This window comes from Lepisosteus platostomus, chromosome 6 (genome assembly GCF_059453375.1).
Source record: "Lepisosteus platostomus isolate fLepPlt1 chromosome 6, fLepPlt1.hap1, whole genome shotgun sequence".
Lineage (NCBI taxonomy): Eukaryota > Metazoa > Chordata > Actinopteri > Semionotiformes > Lepisosteidae > Lepisosteus > Lepisosteus platostomus.
This window is the reverse complement of record NC_142616.1, coordinates 9705810-9723086: the sequence shown is the minus strand read 5'-3', so window position 1 is coordinate 9723086 and position 17277 is coordinate 9705810. Positions and strand designations below refer to the sequence as shown.

Sequence of the window (17277 nt, the reverse complement as noted above, 5' to 3'; positions counted from 1 at the left end):
CCTATCCCTTTAAGTAGTTTCAAGGAATACATCATTCATGCGCTCTGTGAGAAATCCAACAAGGCAAGAAGGTTATGTGACTGATTGATCTACCCTAAGCAAGTTTGAATCTTGGATGTTGGAGCTGTCATTGTGCATCAAGATTCAGATCCATAATAAAATTCACAGAAGCACTTTTTTTAAATTAACCTCAAATTCTGTAAACAAAAAATGCATACTGATGGCCAAAGAATGTGTCCTATCAATTTGTTTTACCATACACTTACACTTTATGGTCCCATGACATTTCCTCAACTTTTGCTGGACAATAATGAATTGATGCACATTCATCACAAATGACTTCCTTGTAAGGGTCGTAACTACCCAGATGAATGGAATGCAACATTACTCTGTAGATGGGGTACAAGTCAATCACAGGGTCCGGACACACACATTCAACATGACAATTTAGAAACATCAATTAACTGAACCATCTCAAAGATGCAAGCCCCACACAGAAGAAGCCATTTCAGTCTGAAACTAAAGCTCAGCATCCAAGAGCTGTGAAGCATCAACAATCATCATGATATAACCATCTCGATTTGGTGGATTAATAAAAAAAATAGAAGGACGTTTCCAGGAGGCTGAATTGGGAAAAAAAAAGAAAAGCTAATTTGTCTCTGATTTTTGCTTTCAGGCTGACAGCTTATGTTGCCAAGGTGTTTTCTGTAGCCTACCCCTTTACAGTAATACACTCTTCGCATGTGTGTGAGCCACTCGAATTCTTGTTCCTGAAAAAACAGCTGCCCAATGGAGCTTTCACAGAAGAGGCTCCTGTTTCTGCAGTGTATATGATGGTATGTTAATGATGTATATTATTATATTCCTTGATGTTGAAACATTTTAGACACAGTCACAAGTTGATAATATATGCATGTTGTGATCATTACCAGTTTTTGATTTACAGGCTGCGATTGTGACTAATACAGCTTACTGTGCATGAGAGACATGATCTTTAATCTACTGTACTGTACGTTGATTAGAATATTGTCATTTATTAATTGTTTATCGGAATTTCAGAATTAATCTTTCATTAACACAGATCGGGATCTCCTCATCTATTGGTCATTCGTCAATCATGAATTGTCATCAATCTGTCGCTCAACACACAGATCAAGGTCACTTCCACATGGGCAGCCCATGTTAAGAGATGCAGCACCTAATCCATTGCATCACCTGGATCAGTCTAAATGGGATTTGCCCCGTTCACTCCCTATTAATTGTTATTGTTGTTCAAGTTCACGTTTATTTGTCATTCCAGCCATATACAAGTATACAGTGGAACGAAATATCGTTCCTCCTGGTCCACGGTGCAAATACAGGCAGGACAGACAGGACACTGACATGGACATTGTAGACAGGATACACAAAGTGCAAAGTGCAGATAGTGCAAATTACAAGGTAAATTTAAACCCTTTTTCTGGAATTGGAGTGGGTGCAAGTAGATTCCAGGGTGTTGAGGAGCCTGACAGCCTGGGGGAAGAAGCTGTTACAGAGTCTGGTGGAGCTGGCCCGTACACTGCGATATCTTTTCCAGATGGTAGGAGGGCAAAGAGTTTGTGGGAGGGGTGGGAGGGGTCATCTACTATACCGGAGGCCCTGTGTAAGTAGCGTTTGTGACAGGTGACAGAAATGGAAGGGAGGGAGGCTCTGATGATCTTTCCAGCTGTTTCCACAATTCGTTGCAGGGTCTTGCGCTCTGAAGCGTTGCATTTCCCAAACCAGACAGTGATCCAGCTGGTCAAGGGGCTCTCAATGGCACTTCTGTAGAGAGTGGGAAGAATGGGCGAGGGAAGGTTTGCCCTCCTCAGTCGCCACAGATAATAGAGACGCTGCTTGGCTTTCTTGGCTAGGGAGGTGGTGTTGAGGAACCAAGTGAGGTCATCTGAAATGTGTACATCAAGGAACTTGGTGCTTCTAACTGTCTCCATAGGGGAGGCTGTTGATGTGCAGTGGGGAGTGATCAGTGTGGGCCTTCCTGAAGTCAATGATGATTTCTTTTGTTTTGTTTACATTAAGAGAGAGGTTGGTGTTTGTACACCAGTCCACTAGTTGCTCCACCTCCTCTCTGTATGCTGACTCATCGTTGCTGCTAATGAGGCCCACCACAGGTGGGCCTCAATTATCATATTGCCCAGGTGTTCTAGTTTCCTCCCACAGTCCAAAGACATACTGGTGGGTTAATTGGCTTCTGGGAATAATTGGACCTGGTGTGAGTATGTGTTTGTGTCTGTCTTTGTGTGTGCCTTGTGATGGACTGGCTTACTGTCCAGGGTGTCTCCCTCTTTGCAACCCTTGCTGGCCACAATGGTAGGCTCCCCTGCACCCCTGAATTGGATTAAGTGTTTGGGAAATGGATGGATGTAGCATAAATGATTAACTTTACTATGTCAAGTTGGATTTCCAGTGTTCAGCTCTCCAATCTCTGGGCCTGACCTGTGGAAAGTAGTAACATATAAATGAATGTTCAATTGAGGGAAGTGGACTTGTTGCTTTCCTTGTTTTAGTTTGGTCTTTGATTTCTTGTCAGGGAGGGGCAGCAGCAGGAGAAGGACAGGTCACTCTGACAGCCTTCATCTTAATCTCCATGGCTGAAGCTAAAGTGATCTGTAAAGAACGTTTCATGGTAAGACAAAACAGCTGTACAGCACAGCTCCCCATCCATATTGTTGAATTGCAAATGAAGCACACATGTTTTTGTAAAGTTAATCAATCAACACCTGAAGGCTCAAATCAAACACTTTTGTGGGTGAAAGAAGTTAGGTAAAATATGGAAAGAAAAATCACAAACTAAAACAAATCAATTGGATAAGTGTTCATTGATCTCTATGATCTCTTTTTGCCGGGGTGCAGAGCTTGTCTCAGAGGGTGACAAGATCTGCTGGATTCTTGAAGTCCCATCTGCCAACCCTGACGCGACCCTACTCTGTGGCCATCACAGCCTATGCTTTAGCTTTGAGCAATCAAAATGATGCATCAACTCTGCTGGCACACCTTGAGAGATCGGGCACAGGTAAGCATTTTTGTTGTTAATAATAATAATAATAATAATAATTACTTACACTTATATAGCGCTTTTCTGGACACTCCACTCAAAGTGCTTTACAGGTAATTGGGACTCCCCTCCACCATCACCAATGTGCAGCCCCACCTGGATTGTTCTATGTTAATGAGAGCACACAGTCTCTAGCCACTGGAAAGCTATCCCAAACTGCACTGCTTTTATTCTGCACATACTGTAGCAGCTGTTGAGCCATCCCAGCCTGCACTGTTCTTGCTCTCCACAGTTAGCTAAACTTAAGCCTTGCCAGACTGCACTACTCCTTTTCTGGTGGTTCTGTTTCAGATGGAACGTATTGGAAAGACAGCCAATCCCACTATTACACATTAGAAGCCACCGGCTACGCTCTGCTGACGTACCTGAGGCTGAAGAAAATGGACACAGCTGCCCGCATTTATAAGTGGCTGATTGAACAGGGGAATTCCAGTGGTGGCTTTGGATCGACACAGGTAAAAGTACTAAAACCAAAACTCTCCTGTAGCCCCAATATATACAATGGGAGGCTCTCTAGAGTCTCTCTCTTTACAAGACAAGACTATATAATGTTCCCCTGTGTGACTGTGTGCCCTTACGCAGCCAGTATCACACTCTTGCAGAGACCAATATAATGACAATAGAAGTAAAAAAAAGATTTGAAATTCAGATATAATCAAAGACTGTAGACTTGGTTGCCCCCCAAATGACTCATTGGTGCTGGTACATTGGATTTTGCACCTGTTCTTGAACTGGATTCAAGGCTTTGTAGCCAGACAGACACAATGAAAAAAGCATAGGAGCATGCAGGGCAGACATGCTGGTGGACAGACAGACGAACAAATGTGGTTTCCCAGCTTTTTTCGACATTATAGATACACACTACTTGTGATACTGGAGACATCCTTGTGCAGTTTCAGCCTTTATTGAGTTCAATACACACAGCAGCCCAGCATTGAGTCAGCACCATAGGACAGACCGCTAACGTTTTGTTTTACACAGTGCGGCCTCATGTGGTTCAGCCACAGGTGAATTTTGTCCTGTTCCGTAAAGTTGGTCACCCCTTCTCTAACAACATCAGTAGGAACAAACCAATTTGTGCTGTTGTTACAAAGTAACAAAGTTTGGTGACTGACACAGAGCTGCCCAGCTATGTTCATTTATTCCACGCCTTCCACAACACACTTAAACACTGACACTATAGCTTTGAATATGTGTCAATACATTGGTTCTTGAATGAGGAAGTGAGCACCGGAGGATCATGGTCTTTCCCTGCCACGTTTGACAAGCTGTTTTGGAGTTGCGTGCAGGAGCTATCCTGCCAGGATCCCGCGTCGAACGCTATGTACCGGTGACTTGTCTGTGCTTTTCTCGCAGACCACGATGGTGGTGTTCCAGGCACTGGCGCAGTATAAGATCGAAGAACCTGTGGAGGGTGTCCTCGAACTGAACGTGGATATCAGCATATCAGGTCGCAGCACAATTCCCAAGTGGTATTTCAAACTGGGAGGCCTGTCACAAGCTAAATCGGAAAAGGTACAGTACGATGACAGCTTCTGGGGCTGGAAAAGCATGAGATGATGTGAGACGCTGCAGCACAGTGCGTGGGGTGTGGACTGTAATGACTATTGCTCTCCAAAAAGATGAAGCCATAGTCATTACTATGATATGCTTACACTCCTGGTACTCTCTCACATTCCTTCTATAATATGATGGCCTTTGGTTTTTCACCTTTCAGAGATAAACGCTAACAAAGGTCTTATGCTGACTAAAACACCAAATAGGGTACAAAACGTTAACACTGGAAGACAGCAGAAAAGGTTATTCAGTTTTCAATTACTTTTACCTTTCTTTACCTTTCTTCTGGCGCACATTTAAAGGCAGTTCTCTCCCCCGTTTCTGGTGTGTACTGTACTGGTTTGCAGTGTACCTCCTGGTGTGTATTAGGGCTCCTGGCATGTTCTGAATCTATTTAACCCATCAGCTTGCCATTTTTCGAATGCTAACGGACAACAGCATAAGCACCGTTGATTTTAACACACAAGTTAGGTAAGAGCGAAATTTCATAACCTGGAAAATAAAAAGGCTTGGAACTGTGATCACAATACACTTGCAATGGAAATCTACCATCCACAAGGAATAACGATACCCGGGATCAGATGTGCCGAGGAGATTTCTTGCGATTTGGGTTAACCTACTTGGCTGAGGTCCAAGCCCCTCTGTTGGAGGACAAGGAGGCTGCAATCTCCACGCAGAGCAATCAAACCCAGAGGCAGTTGCACAGATTGACTTTGGGTGGACAAGGGAAGCATGTTTATGCATGACAAGAAATGCAATCAGAAGAGGAAGAAACTTGTTCTGTACTCCAAACTTGTTTGATGCGCGAGATGAGACGTGAAAAAAGGTGAAATGGATGGAATTGAGAACCAGTGGGAAAGTGGCTTGGGTGTCATCCCACATTAAATTCCGGCTAAGAACTTCCATCTAAAGTAATAATAATGATAATAATAAAACATAAAACGTGGCTCCCCAAAGTGTTTGACAATGAGATAAAAAAGCCCATCATGGGAGGAAACAGCAGAGCATTACGCAGTTAAAATAGGGGATTAAAATCCAGTAGGAAAGCAAAGAGGTAGACACAGAACCAGTTCGATAGGAGCCATTCGAAAGAAGAAGGTTTGTAATCTTGATTTGAAAGTGCTCAGGGAAGGTGACTTTTCTCCTGTTCTGAGGGATAGAATTTCTGAGCTTTGGGGTGTAGCAAAAGAAAACCCTGTAACTCATAGAATGTATGAGTGGGCTCGGGGGACAGACAGGAGAACAGAAATGAACTAAGGTTGCAAGGTGGGGGAGTAGGGAGATAATAAGTCAGATGGATACTGAGGTACCAAGCCATGTAGAACCTTACAGGTGAGCATGAGTTGTCGAAGAAAAGTTTAGAAATTGTCGAAGAAAACTCTTCACTCAGGTTAGGTGTGGTCAAGCAGAGTCCTTTATTCATGCGCATGGGGAGGACATAATCATGCAGATCTGAGAGCAGCCTCTCATACAGATCTGTGAGTAACCTCTCCACTGAGATGATAAATCCAATGAGTTTTATACAGCAAATTCACACATTCTAAGGAAAGCTCATTCTAAGTTTCTATATTAGGAGTTGTTTTTTGCTCTACAAACATTTCTTTGTAATTGGCCACGTTCTTCTTAAGAAGCAGTTTTACCTTGTATACAGACAAAACGAAGTATATAAATGAAAGGTGTGAAATGAGCTAGACATTCTGCTTGTATTGACATTCTGCATTCTGGTTGTAGCATTAATATCAAAAGTCAAATAATATGCTTGCAATTGTTCTTTTATACTATTGCTAGGTAAAAGGCATTTTTCAAAGCCTACTAGTCACTATCTTATACACTTTAAAAAAGGTAAATGCTAAAATTCTTCCCCAAAGTCGACTGTGAACATGATAGGAAGTCATTGCAAGGATTCCAAGAAGGGTAGAGTGTGATTGCTGGTCAAGATTCTGGCTGCTGAATCCTGAACATATTGAAGTTTGTTCAGAGTGAATTTAGATACCTGTCCTGAATAAGAGACCTGAATTAGATGAACAGAGGTTGCATGGTGGGGAGTAGAGGATAGTAATTCAGACAGACACTGGGATGCAACTCCAAAGTCTGGTAGGTGAACATGAGCTTTTTGAAGTTGACAGAAAACCTGGATAGGAAGCCAGTGCAAGGACTCCAAGATAGGAATGATTATAAAATGTGATCAAAGTATTGGAAGTATATAAAGTTTAGAATGTGTAAATGTAGTCAGATCAGTATTGTACTGTAGCTTATACAAGTGGGTTGCCGTAAATGCTGTGCCAGTAAAAAAAATACTGCTAAACTTCCAAAATATCCTCAATGGGAAAAGCATGCAATCCTTGATAATGGAGAGCTGTCTACTTCTTATTCATGAACATTGGGTTTTGTTAAATGAAAATATACGAAAAAAATTTGCAGGTTTGGTGATAAAAAGCCCGAACCACTGAACAGGAAAGCCAGACTTTCTCAAGAATGGAAAAATGTCTTACACTGAACATATTTGTTTTGTCTAAATGAACCAAACGACCAAACTGTGCCATTTAGTGTGCCCAGAAATTAAAGTTGTTGTCTTTTTAAACACCCTTTAAATTAAATGGAGACTGACATAGCACACACAACGTCCTGTTGTGTACTTTTTCATGAAATGGCTACGGTTGAAACCATGTTGAAACCTTGTGTGCTTATTAAAGATGTTTGGGTGTGAGTGATTTTCTTTGCTTAAGTAGACGCTTTAATTCTTTTGCTTTATGTCACAAAGGTAAAACTTGATCAGAACTTCACCGTGGAGGCCACAGGAACTGGAAGAGGAAAACTAGCGGTAGGCTTTTCAAATGCTCAGTTTGCTCATTTGTATATACTGTATAAGTAAACAGAGGCTCTAAATAGTGTTTGAGCTTTCACCTGTTCGAATATCTTGACACATGAGATCAGTATTGTTAAAATGTCAGAATGCAACATTTAAGACCTTTCATGACTTTGGATCATCTCAGAATCTACAGTTCTATTTAATCACTTTACAGTTCAGCCATTTTTCTCCTAAGATAAGAACATTGCTTCTTCATCTGGGGGGGCAGATATTATCCCAGGAAGCAACAGGTGCAAGGCAGGGTACACCCTGGACAGGGTGCCAGTTCATTGCAGGTCATATAGAGCACCTAGAGGAAACCCAAGCAAACACAGGGATAACAAACTCCATGCTGATAAGATAAGATCACTTTATTGGCCATATACGATTTCTTGCATTAGGGAGTTGTCTTTTGGCATACCCCAGCTTGCTCTCCCTGAGACACACAGGCACACAGAAGGGAGAGAGAAGCTGGGGGTCAGAGCGCAGGGTCAGCCATTTTTACACAGCACCCCTAGAGCAGCTGGGGTTAAGGGCCTTGCTCAGGGGCCCGACGGAGTAGGATTCCCCTGATGTCACCCCAGGTCTGGAATTGAACCCAGGGCCCCACTGCTGCAAGGTAGCAATGCTAACCACTGTGCCACACGTGATAAGAATATTCCCATTTTTATTTTCCACCCTTTATTCAGCTCATTCCCACTCATTAACACACTTTGTGGTAAATGAAGGACAGAAGAAGCATTTAAGATATTTTGATAGCAACAGGCAATCTCCATCAGCTTTGCGTGGTCTTTGTAGAATCTGTTTTAGATCGGTGGGTTCATCGATACAGTCTGATCATCAGCCATTTCCATTTGAAAAAATTGCAGACGATGATAAATGGGAATTGTACACTTATTCAGTCTGTCATGTGGCTGGTTCCTTTGCAGGTTGTGACAGAGTATTATGTCCTCCCGAAAGACAACCAACAGGATAAATGCCAGTCATTTGACTTAGAAGTTGCCATCAAAGAAGCAGTGGATCGTAAGTGTCCTCATCTTGCCCCTGTCCCGCCTCTGTGGAGTTTTTCCTGGGGGATTTTGCTATGTTGCCCTCAGAGTCCTGTCCTTGTGGTCTTCCCATGATGTTATTGCTGAACCTTAGAAATTCATCAGAACAACGCCCATGCCCATGCCTTACCTCTCTTATTCTCTTAGAGCTTTTTAAAAACAAGGGCAACAGAGCAGTGAAAGGTGTAGAGTATTTTCAATGGAGTTTATTTAACTAAAATTCGGGAGGGATGACAACAACCATGCTCAATCATCCCCTGCCGTCAGCAATTAGCAATCACTCCCTTCGTCCTTCCTACACCGAATGCTATAAATACCAAATGCGATATCTCCCTCTCCCTCCCATGTGACTTTTGCATCCCACCTCCACCTCTGCAGCTGCCCCTTGCTTCCCCTGCGTGGGGGTCCTGGCCTCCTCATCCTACGGCAAAGAGGTCGGCCCTCAGCCAAGCGGGTTTAGCCAAATATTCACTCCACAATAGTTCGCCACACTTTGATTTTGGGGCGTTGTCATTCCTCGTGAATTGACATTATGGAATGGAGAACAAGCAGCTAGAAAAACTATGGGAAGCGAGAAATGAGCTCTTGTTTGTAAAGACTGTGCCTCCTAAATATATCATCTGTAACAAGCCCTGGGGTGTGTCAGAACAGAATCTATAAAAATAGTCGGGTCCTGGCCAACAGACTCAAACACGGAGCTGTAGCGTTTAAAATCACAAAATCCGAAAACTGTCTCTAGGACTTCAATATTCTTTTGTTTAGCAAATTGTTCCTATCCGCCATATTCCTGACAGTAGATATTCAGAGACTGCAAACCTAGTAGTCAGCCAAATAAAAGAGTCATGTTTCTACATTAAGGACTGTACAGTATATTTACTGCACATCCTGCTGAACTGAAGTGAAGCTGGGGAAAATATTACAGCAGGGCATGAGATGAAAAGTTATCCAGATGTTAAGTTAGTCTTAATCTTTCTCCTCCTTTTTTCCCCTTGTGCAGCCAAGGCCCCAGAAAGGACGATCAGGTCCTACACCCTGGATATTTGTATGAGGTGAGTCTGCTTGTCCACACTAGATCAGGTTCTCCACCCTGGGTATCTGTATGAGGTGAGCATACTAGTCCAAACTGCATCAGGTCCTACACACTGGAAATCTGTATGAGGTGAGTGCACTAGTCTGCACTGCTGCATTTCATTAAGATGGGTGATTCACCTTCACACCAATGCTTTGTGTACAAGCAAGGCTGTGTACGGCACTTTCATCACACAGTACACAGGTTCCCAAAACACTGACAAGCATTCCAGTGCACACTGGTTCATTTTACAAGATGTGCCAGTAGCTTTAACTGGACAGAGTACACATGACCCACACTCTCAGAAACACAACGTCTATCACAGGGATCACCCCCCCCCCCCCCCCCAACAATGCTGCAAAGGTCCCCACTTATACAGCTGGTGGACTGGGATACAGCATCTTTCTCAAAGGTACAACAGCACTGTCTGCTGCAAGACCTCAAATCCACAGGCCAACAGGCATGAGTCTAGAGGCTCACCCTCTATTCTCTTTTGTGCCCTGGAATGTGTCATTCGCACCTTAGTCTCATTAAATTCTCCACATGGGGGCAGATGAGCAAACACAGCAAAGAGAACAGTGTTGTCAAAAACTAACCTTTCGAAACAACAGTCCCTTTTGCTTTTTCCTGTAATAAACCTCCCTCCTAGTCATCCAACATGAGGAGATACCCAAGACCCTCACTCCAGATAAGGCTCAAGTATGTGTCAATGTATGATGTACAATGACAACCCTTCATTCATTATTTTTTACACTGAATCCCAGACGTCTTACTACAGATGCAGCATCGAGTTGTTTTCACTGAGAGCTTGTGCTTTGTGATTGTCTTGCAAGCCACTGTCAGGGGGATGGTGGGGTGAGTTTACATGCATGCAGCTCACCAAGAATACCCTAGTCAAGTCAAGCTTGTCCATCTCTAGGAGTACTTGGTCAACTGAGTGTCAACTGCTTGGGATCATGATGTAATTGGCTAATGACTGAATTCAGTGATTGGATTACTGGATAAAGGAACCAAGAACCCCTTGTTAATTTGTATAGCCTTAAAATCCATGTTTTTGTTTTGTTGCCCCTTTCAATACAGGTCTTCTGCTTATGTATAAATTCTGTGGTGTCTCTGGGGGAAAATTTTACGTAAATGAGAAAAAGTACCCACACCACACTTTTCTTCTTTAATTTCCGTGGAGTTTTACTCGGTTTCTCCAGTCCATTTATCTTCCAACCCAGTCCCCAACCCATCCTCTCAATCCTTATTCAATCCGAGTTCCAAAGTCCATAAAGTACCACAAATCCGCGTCGCATCCAAGCCACGAACTGTAAACCGGAATCCATATTTCCTTCCATTAATCTGTAATTCTTCAATCCTTTCAAACACTGACCCAATTCCTCTATCTCCTCCAAAATGCATTCACCTACTGGCTTCCACACAAGTTCACCCCTTCCGGGGCATTCATATTTTGTTTCCTGACGAGACACACCTGTGTCTCCTTGTTTTTAGGAATATGCCCTTTCCAACTGCGGGTCAAGTGGTTTCTCTTGGCGGCCATCTTGCTCAGGTTTAAGTCGAGTATATTGAGCACGTCGTTCCTGAAATACCTGTCCTGGATGACCCTTCCCCTGGTCATCTTACACTGCGTATATGCAAAATGTAGTGTATTGTAGCGCTCTTGGGTTCACGTGGGTATGCGTCCTCACCGCTGCTGCCTCAGGTCGGCCCCCCCACCGTCGGGGACTCAAACCTGGGCCTCCGGCATCACTCAACAGGGACCCAGCCAGTTGAGCTAAAGGGAAATCTCCCATCAGCCCGGCAGCTGCGGTCCCTGCTATTCACAGGGAAAGGCGATGACGTCACCGCGCTGGTAAGCGGGCTCGCACAACCTGCAATGGCGGCTGTATGCGTTACAGTATTATATTGCAAAATATAGAAGAGGATATTAGGATATAATGACATAGGCAGTACATAGAGCAGGATGATATCAAAGTATACTGTAATGAAACGCACTGTGCCTATGGCTCAAGAGTGAGTAAATGAAGGACTGTCTGCACATCATTCTCTTTAATATTCAATTTGGGAGAAAGGCCAGTGCCCGTATCTCCTGAGAAGCACCATCCACCACAGCATGTAAGCTCTGAATGCACTAAAAACGCACGCTAAATGTGTCTCAATTATTTAAGGTTTTAGAACATACTCAGAGGCACTGGCTTTAATGCAGTAGATCTGTATTATTCACCACTGATCTCGAAGGGTCGCAGTCCAGCAGGTTGTATACGGCATGAGTAAAGACCTGAAAGAGTGGTAAGAAAGGCCAATCAAGTAAACGACTGGTTCAGGTCAAGTCAGTAAGGGAACCTGGGTGAAATGAAAAACAGAAAAGACAGCACCCCCTCTAGGTCCTGGAGTGAATATCGGCGCATTGGCACATATTAGGAAGCATTGGCAAAATAGAATAATCCAGAAACGTATCTCGTCGCTGAATAACTGCAGTGCAATGTTTTCTTAACGTGTATCTTTGGTGAATACCTTTGCGAATGTGCTGTACTCTGTGTCACGAACAGTTCTTTCCAGGCCCTATGCAGACGACACGATCTGGATTAGTGAGGAAACACTGGGGGAAAAGCCATGCAGGAGAGGGTATGGAGACAGGGGGCGTGTCCAAGGGGTGCAGGTGTCCAGGGGGAGTGATTCCGGGGCGAACAATCCATGTAAAAGTCCAAACGGGTAATCCAAGACAGAAACGAGAGTCCAAGGCCAGGAGATCCATCCGGGGGTTAAAACACGGGAACTGGGTCGGAACCGGCGGGGGGGATCAGGAACAGAAGGTTAAAATCATAACGGAGCCAGATGCAGCAGGACCCGGGCTCTCACGAAACAGGGTTCAATGAAGAGCGTTGAGTGATGTCTACGTCTGGCTTTTAAGGTGGAACTAAAGAGGGGCTGGAATAAGGAACAGGTGTGGGGGATGAGGTAGAACAAGGAAGGGCTGGAGCATCCTTAAGAGGAGGAGTAGCGATCGTGACACTCTGCACTCTAACAGACGCTGAAAATCTGTATGATACCATGCTAAAATAACCTTGGACTGCCTTACCTGTGTCTTGTCCCCAGGTACTTGGGTGACCACGATGCTACCATGACCATACTGGACATCTCCCTGCCCACCGGCTGCGTGCCCTCATTAGAGAACCTTCAAAATGTATGCAAATGTCCCGCTTGGGCTGACAGACTACACTTTCTTCTTTTGTAACATTTCGACATTGCAATTAATGTTCCTCAAACCCGCTGGCAGTAGTTAAGAAAAAAACAAAGCTCTGATGAGGTGACTTTTCTCATCACATATTGTTGCAAAGCTCTTGTTTACAGCACTACTAATGATCCTGATAGTCCTTCCTGATTTCTTGATTCTGAAATTGAGGAATTAGCAGCTGTAGCCTGGGCTAGTCTGAATGTACTGAATGTACTGTTAAAATATGTGTTTTTTTGTTGCAAAAGTTACAAAACAGAGTGGACCGATATATCGACCATTTTAATCTGGACAAAGAGCTGAGCGAGAGAGGATCTCTCATCATTCATCTTTACAAGGTATAGTCTTTAGGGGCTGCAGTGTATAAATGATAGGACAAAGAACTGAGTGAAAAATGGCCTCTCATCATGTAGCTTTCCAAAGCACGATCCTTAGGTATTGTAGGGTATACTGTAAGTGATAGGATAGCAAGACAGTCTCTCTCTCACTCACCATTCATTTTTATTGGGCATAAAGCTTAGGTGCTTAGCATCTAAATGATAGAGTTTCAACTAAGAGTTGGTAGACAGCCTGTGTCCACCCAATACCCCACCACCTCCTGTAGCTGCCTCACAATCTTTCATGGTTATCGAGGCAAGGTAACTTAACCACCTTAACTGGCTCAACAGTGAATGACAAGGAAACCTTGCTAATGGTAACCTGAAGCCATCTCAGAGTGTTACACACAATTGCTTGAAACTGTACTGAACTGTTCATGAAGTCCATACAATGATAATAATAGACAATCATAGAAAATAATAGGTTTGCAGGTGCTGTGGTGTGCATATTTCACAAGCTGGTCCTAAAGCACTTTATTCCAAAATGCTTATTCCAAATGCTTCTCTCCTCCACATTTTTTTCTTTTGAAAAATATCAGTATTAAACGTTAGAAAGTGGTCTCAGAAGATGAAAGTCAACCACATAAAAAGCTGAAAATCCAGCTAAATTAATAACAGCTAGCAAGAAATAAAATGCAAGGAAATTTCAGATGCTAAGACCTACGCCAATCTTGAGAAAGGCTGCTTGCCTCTCTGATGCAGTAAAGTCTGCAATTTGTACACGATAATTTCATTGTTTTGATTTCTTGTGTGATCAACCCGGCAGGTTCTGAACGAAACACAGTGCCTCTCTATCACCCTGCACCAGATGTTTGAGGTGAAACTCATCCAGCCTTCCAGTGTGACAATCTATGGGTATTACACCAATGGTAAGGGCAAAAGAACCCTTTCTCTCCAGAGTTACAGTTCCATATAAATCTACACATTTGCTTTAGACGAGGGCTTTTCAAACATGGTCCCTGGGTGCTGGCCATTAGTCAGTGTGTCTGCAGGGTTTCATTGCAGCACAGCTATTTATGAGCTAAACCATCTGGTTACTTTTCCTAACTGGATCAATTTCACAGCATCCCCCAGTTTCTCAGTCGATGCAGCTTTAAAGAGACCAAGAAAACCTGCAGACACAACACCCTCTCCAAGATCAGGATTGGACACCCCTGGGCGAAGATGAAGTAATAATGCAGGCTGATTGAAAATGTAGCTGTATGAACAATACGGTCTAAAAAAGGCTGCCTTAATGCAGCAGAGAGAATGGTTTAAATACAACTGTTAGTATTAAGCCAGGAAAAGGGCTGCCTTGATGCAGCAGAGAGGCTGGCTGGAATGAAACGGTCTGAAATAATGCCAAGGTTCCTAGCGGGATGAAAACAGCAGCAGAGAAGGCTGGGGGAGACATAACTTTGGAGGAGACAATGAAAAAGAAAAGAGTGGAAAAATTATGAGCCAAAAAAAAGCAGCGAGAGCTGAATGGCACCACTGATTCAGTGCATGCGAATCCAGGGGGAAAAGAAGGCATCGGTTGGATGAGTGTTTCGGTACTGCAAAGCTTAGCACTGAGCGCGTAGCTCAATGTCTGGGCACTGAATAAGCAGGGGCTTCAAATAATATGTTCAATTGCCTGATTGAGATTGGGAGCATCCAGCTTATTGAAAAATTAATGGCCTTTGGGAGATTCATCCTGAGTGCACAGTCACAGTCTTCCACACAAAGTCACATGATTATAAAATATTTCTCAATGAACTTGGGGAAAGACTAAAACCTTCTCTCTTTCAGATATCCGCTGCACAAGGTTCTATCACCCAGTCAAGAAGCAGGCCCAACTAGGAAGGATCTGCAGGGACAGTGTTTGTCGATGCGCCGAAGGTACGACCCAGTCGGCCAAGGAAGAGCATTAAACTCCAAAAGCATGCTGGAAGTCTATGGACTACATCATATCACAAGATTCGATAAGAGCTGATAATGACCAACTCATCTCTGGGAAGGTTTTATGAAATAAAGGTTGCAGACCCATGTGATCTGTAATGCAAGGAAGGACAGTTCCAGTTCTTCAGAGTGGGAACCCTGCAAGTTTTAGAGATGTTTATTGTTTCCAATAGCCAGAGGTCGACACTTCATGCCACGTACCGAAAATCTGAAATTTCCCCAGTGAAAACTATGGGAACATCCCAGTGGAGATACAGTCCCAGGATGTGCTGCACATGAAGGAAGCCCCTCATCCCTGCCTTCCTGCAGGCTTGGATCAGCAGGGATTTTTTGTACTAGAGTTGGTGTCCAGTCAAGGCCAGAGAGAAGCCTTTCTAAAAAGCCTTCCCAACTGTCCTGTAGCATATTAACAATTAAGATTAAAGATACATTTATTGGCCAGATACAATTTCTTGCATTAGGAATTTGTCTTTTTGCATACCCCAGCTTCCTCTCCATGAGACACACAGGCACACAGACAGGGAGAGAGAAGCTTGTGGTCAGAGCACAGGGTCAGCCATTTATACAGCACCCCTGGAGCAGTTGAGGTTAAGAGCATTGCTCAGGGGCCCAACAGCATAGGATTTCACTGCTGGCCACAGGATTTAAACTGGCAATCTTCCAGCCACAAGCACATATCCTTAGCCACAGTGCCACCGCTCCGCCCGAGCACTGCTGCTACAGCTGAAGTGAAGACACCCTCAGCCCCATGAAGAACTGGAACCCTGCATCAACATCTTGTCAAACACACTCAGGGATAATTGGTAGAACAGCTGAAATAACTAACAGGTAAAATTCAAAATGAATGATTCGTGATTTCTTTCTCTCTACAGAAAGCTGTAGTGCACTGAAGAAGAAGGATGAGGAAATTACTGTGGATAGGCGATTGATTAAAGCATGCACTGCTACTAACTACGGTACCACAACTTTTAATCTTGACCTTTTACCTTTTGAATCTGGAGTAGGGAAGTACAAATAACTGGTCTCTGAACAACATAACCTGCTATAGACCTGGAAACGTGGTAAAAAGGTTCTTTGTCACAGAGAATGAAACTAAACACATGCCTCAGTGGGTCTTTGTTATTTGGAGATGGAACACATCTGTTAACTTGGTATGACAGTATACTGTCAATGGCAATCAAACACATTTTTATATTACATTGTTACTAACGTGCAATTCATGCACAGTTCTGATGATAAAGTGTCTATTAATGCCAGTGTACAATGCTAAGTTTAAAGGATTCGCTTAAAGGAGTTCTGTTTACTCAATGAGTAGCAAGACCTCTTCATTTACACTAAAAAACAAAATGATCAATGAGTTTAAGTCCCATTAAAAGAGCACAAAAGCCCCCATCTCTCTAGAATCAGGACTGCTGATGCTAACATTCAAGTTAACACTTTGTTTGGCGTTTATTGAATGTTTGGACACAATGCATTTGGGATTCTATGTTGAGCTACTGTAATTATTACCATACCTATATAATTGCAGTGCAGAAGAATGAATGGAGTACTCCACTCTTACAGCAAGAATCAGGCACCACAGATCTGTGCAGTGCCCATCTCTCAATTTCCCAAATGAGAGACCACATGGTCTATACATGTACTCAGTTCTACTGTATATGAATGTGTAACTGTAGGTATATGTTTGCAGAGTGATCTCTACTGACATACAGTATGTGAGTACTTCTACATTTTAGAAGCCATTTTTGTTGTGTTTTCTCTGCAGTTTTTAAAGCCAAATTAATCAAGAGAAACCCTTCCAGCAGCTATGAGGAATACATCATGGAGATTGAAGCCGTCTTGAAACAAGGTAGCTTTCTTCCCTCTCAGGCCTCTGGCCTGCAATGGCTGACTCAGTGTCCTGTGCAGATGCTTCGTCAGACAAGCCAAATGCCGTTAATCTAAATGAGTAGCACTGTCAGTTGTATTGTCTTGTTTACTGGCTTACCTTTTAAATTGGCTCGGTTCGCAGAGGAACAGAATGTGAAAACGTTATATACTGTATATTGATGGAAAAAAGAAATGCACATTTTCTGGAATGAGAATACTGTAGTTATAGCTTTTGTACTTTCACAAAAAAGTTTTCATT

At 43.2% G+C, this 17277-nt stretch overlaps 1 protein-coding gene across 1 annotated transcript in view; it reads left to right on the top strand.

Moving 5' to 3' along the window:
* The window catches only part of LOC148660090 (complement C3-like), a 49286-nt gene that overhangs the window by 29762 nt on the left and 2247 nt on the right, over positions 1 to 17277 (top strand). Inside the window, exons 26-39 of the mRNA XM_088634111.1 lie at positions 677 to 836; positions 2570 to 2665; positions 2893 to 3052; positions 3386 to 3549; positions 4451 to 4609; positions 7413 to 7472; positions 8429 to 8522; positions 9546 to 9597; positions 12717 to 12804; positions 13101 to 13190; positions 13996 to 14098; positions 15000 to 15089; positions 16022 to 16105; positions 16915 to 16998. Coding sequence (XP_088490237.1) covers positions 677 to 836; positions 2570 to 2665; positions 2893 to 3052; positions 3386 to 3549; positions 4451 to 4609; positions 7413 to 7472; positions 8429 to 8522; positions 9546 to 9597; positions 12717 to 12804; positions 13101 to 13190; positions 13996 to 14098; positions 15000 to 15089; positions 16022 to 16105; positions 16915 to 16998 — 1484 coding nt within the window. The remainder of the gene's footprint in view (positions 1 to 676; positions 837 to 2569; positions 2666 to 2892; positions 3053 to 3385; positions 3550 to 4450; positions 4610 to 7412; positions 7473 to 8428; positions 8523 to 9545; positions 9598 to 12716; positions 12805 to 13100; positions 13191 to 13995; positions 14099 to 14999; positions 15090 to 16021; positions 16106 to 16914; positions 16999 to 17277) is intronic.